This window comes from Sinocyclocheilus grahami, unplaced genomic scaffold, assembly GCF_001515645.1.
Source record: "Sinocyclocheilus grahami isolate Dianchi unplaced genomic scaffold, SAMN03320097.WGS_v1.1 scaffold1347.1, whole genome shotgun sequence".
Lineage (NCBI taxonomy): Eukaryota > Metazoa > Chordata > Actinopteri > Cypriniformes > Cyprinidae > Sinocyclocheilus > Sinocyclocheilus grahami.
The window spans coordinates 226261-229131 of record NW_015506526.1 but is presented as its reverse complement, the minus strand read 5'-3'; the positions used below and the strand labels follow the sequence as shown (position 1 = coordinate 229131).

The window sequence follows — 2871 nt, the reverse complement described above, 5'->3', positions numbered from 1 at the left end:
CCTTAATACCTTAACACCTTCATAGCTGCATTTACTAACTGAGAGCTGTGTAGCCTATGCTGTGCTGCATCCTACTGTATCGATTTATTTCTTTACTATTTTTTTTCCTTCTTATTTATTTTAATACTTTTTTCCCCCAAATAAATTCTTATTATTACTTGTGATTTTTATTTTTTATGTAGCCTAATTATATGTAAAGCATTGTGAATATGAAATGTGCTAGCCTATAAAATTAAACTTGTCTATAACAACAACAACAACAAACAATGTATTGTTGTTGTTGTTGTTGTTGCTGCTGCTGTTGTTATAATTATATTAATCGATTTATAAATCCATTCTTTAAAATGAAAAGTGATACAATATAAATAATGTAAGCAATTGATATACTTTAATGTAATGGTATTACTGAAATAAAACACATTTTAAACACGGCTCCTTTAGGCTTTTTGCCACTGGGTGGTGTACATTCAGTTATTTCTGCGCCAGCTCCAGCTCTCAAGTCAGCGGCCGCCGCATTCGCTCACTGCATTCCTTGCCCCACAACAGCCATGCACTATGCAGAGTGAGTGAGTAAACGGGTTTGAACCGCTGATCTATAAGATAACTGTTTGGCAAACAATAAATAAGTTAGAACCTTTGAAAAAATCCCTTCTAGGAAAAAAAATGTTGGTTTTGGTATAAAACATTGTTTTTAAACGATATTTTATAATTTTATCGTTTAATAATATATAAATAATTTGCATTCAATTTGTATTCAAATGTTTTGTTCATTTCACTCTTCGTTTATTCCAGCACGGTGTAAAAAAAAAAAAATCTGTATTAAAATGAGTTTTTGATGGGACATAGTTTAAGAATGAACGTCTGGATAAAACGATTATATTATATTATTTTGCGTAAATAATAATCATCATAATAAAAAAAACATCAATCCAGACTATACAAATAAATAAAATCGTTTTGCAAGGTTTGTTTTGTATTCATTTTGGACATGACTTTTATTTTGGCAAGGAAATCCTCTCTTGGTTGTAGGCGTCTAGACGCGTCTGTCCACCAAATTCGTCAGTGCACGCAACGCTTAAAAGAATATTTAATTGTTAGGCCTGTAATATCCTGCGTTTGACTATGTATCGTTTTTGAAATTGAATGCCGCAAATCGGAGTATCATTGATGTCTCATTTTAAAAGACGGACATTCAAGCCTGTAACTGAAGTTGGAGTTTGACTCCGTTCGTGTGTGCTGATTTTTGTCTTCTTCTTTGGAGTAACGTTAGCTTACGGTCAAATCCGTACTGCTTACTTTGATCGAATGGGATCGTTTAAAATTCATACAGCGGGATCTAACTGTACCGGACAGAGATATGTGGAAGAGGGACTCTCATGAACTTTTGGGTCTTCGTGTGTATTGCAGGATCAGGCTATAGGTGTGGATTTTAGAATCTCGACCATGGGCTCTCTGAAAGCTTTGCAGGAGTGGTGCAGGAGCCAGTGTGAAAGTTACAGTAACGTGGACATTACAAACATGTCTTCATCCTTCAGAGATGGACTGGCCTTCTGTGCCATCATCCACAAACACAGACCTGATCTCATGTGAGCACTTCTCTGACACTAACGTTACTTCTTTCATTTGTTTGCTTTTTCCGCTTCCCTGAAGATTACATGCCTCATAAAATGTCATCATCTTAGCGATCTTAAGTCAGGACAGCTTTAACTAATGGAAACACTGTTTCCTTACATGATTAATGGAAATGTAGGTTGTGTTGTGCTATTGTTAGGTGTGACTTGAAATAAACGGGAAGTGACACGCAGTTTGGTTCACATCGGGAATAGTTTAGCCCAAATGGAAATGCAGTCATCATTTAAAAAACGTTCATGCCAAGTTACCCAATTTCTTTATACATATATAAATCGTACGATGAAAGAATTTACATTTTTGTTGATGAAAAGTTATGAACAAATTAAAACATTTAAACCGTGACCACCTCTGCTGTATTTCAATATGTGTGTGAATTTAAATAGGAAATAAATGTTTATTAATTTAAAAAAATGAACTTTATAATAAATGTTACTACAACTCTAAGACATAACAGCAGATGAAGGCTTAATAATAATAATATTTTTAGTGTACCAATTAAATTTGATCTGTATTCTAGTGTAATTCTAAACGCAGACAAAACTAGTTTTTGTATGCAACATTAGCTAGCTAGCTTTTAGAAAAGAATACCCATTCCCCTTTAAATTAGAAATACCACCTGTCTCAGACTAAAGCTACATTTGAAATTGGCCACTCATATTCCCAATATAGATTTTTCGGATTTCAAACTGGGTGAATGAAGGCTGGTTTAACAATAGTGTCTTAAAGGGGTCCTATTATGCTCTTTTACAAACTCTTGATTTTGTTTTGGGGATGTACTAGAACAGGCTCTCATACTAAGTTGTTCGAAAAACACATAATTTTTCACATATTTTACATTATTACAACACCTCTTTCCCTAGTCTGGCATGAACGGCTCGAATAGTTCCTGTACCAAATGAAGGCCCGCCTTCTGAAATACGAAATGTGCTGTGATTGGTTAGCTGGGCCAGTGTGTGTTGTGATTGGCAGCACTCGGTGCCTGGTCGGGAAATGTCACGCCCCTTACCGCCTGCTGCGAGCTTCAGTGTAAATATTGCGTCAAAATCAAATTAATTTGAGATTTAAACCCGGATGATTGTAACCACTCTAAGTTCGTCTGCCTTGGGACGACATAGTGATAACACTCGTTGCCTTCTCTAGTGCAGCTCAACCAGGTCTCGTCCCATTCGTCTGTATTTGTGATATCACAAATCCCGGAAAATATGCGTTGTAGTCCAAACGAGTCATTCGTTGTAGTTT

The 2871-nt window shown here is 35.7% G+C and overlaps 1 protein-coding gene across 2 annotated transcripts in view; it reads left to right on the top strand.

Moving 5' to 3' along the window:
• The first annotated feature begins 1029 nt into the window (after positions 1-1029).
• The window catches only part of LOC107569466 (MICAL-like protein 1), a 28481-nt gene continuing 26639 nt past the window's right edge, over positions 1030-2871 (top strand). For both annotated transcript variants that reach the window (XM_016255568.1, XM_016255567.1), the window contains exon 1: positions 1030-1586. In XM_016255568.1, the coding sequence (XP_016111054.1) occupies positions 1444-1586 (143 nt within the window). In that variant the 5' untranslated portion in view covers positions 1030-1443. The remainder of the gene's footprint in view (positions 1587-2871) is intronic.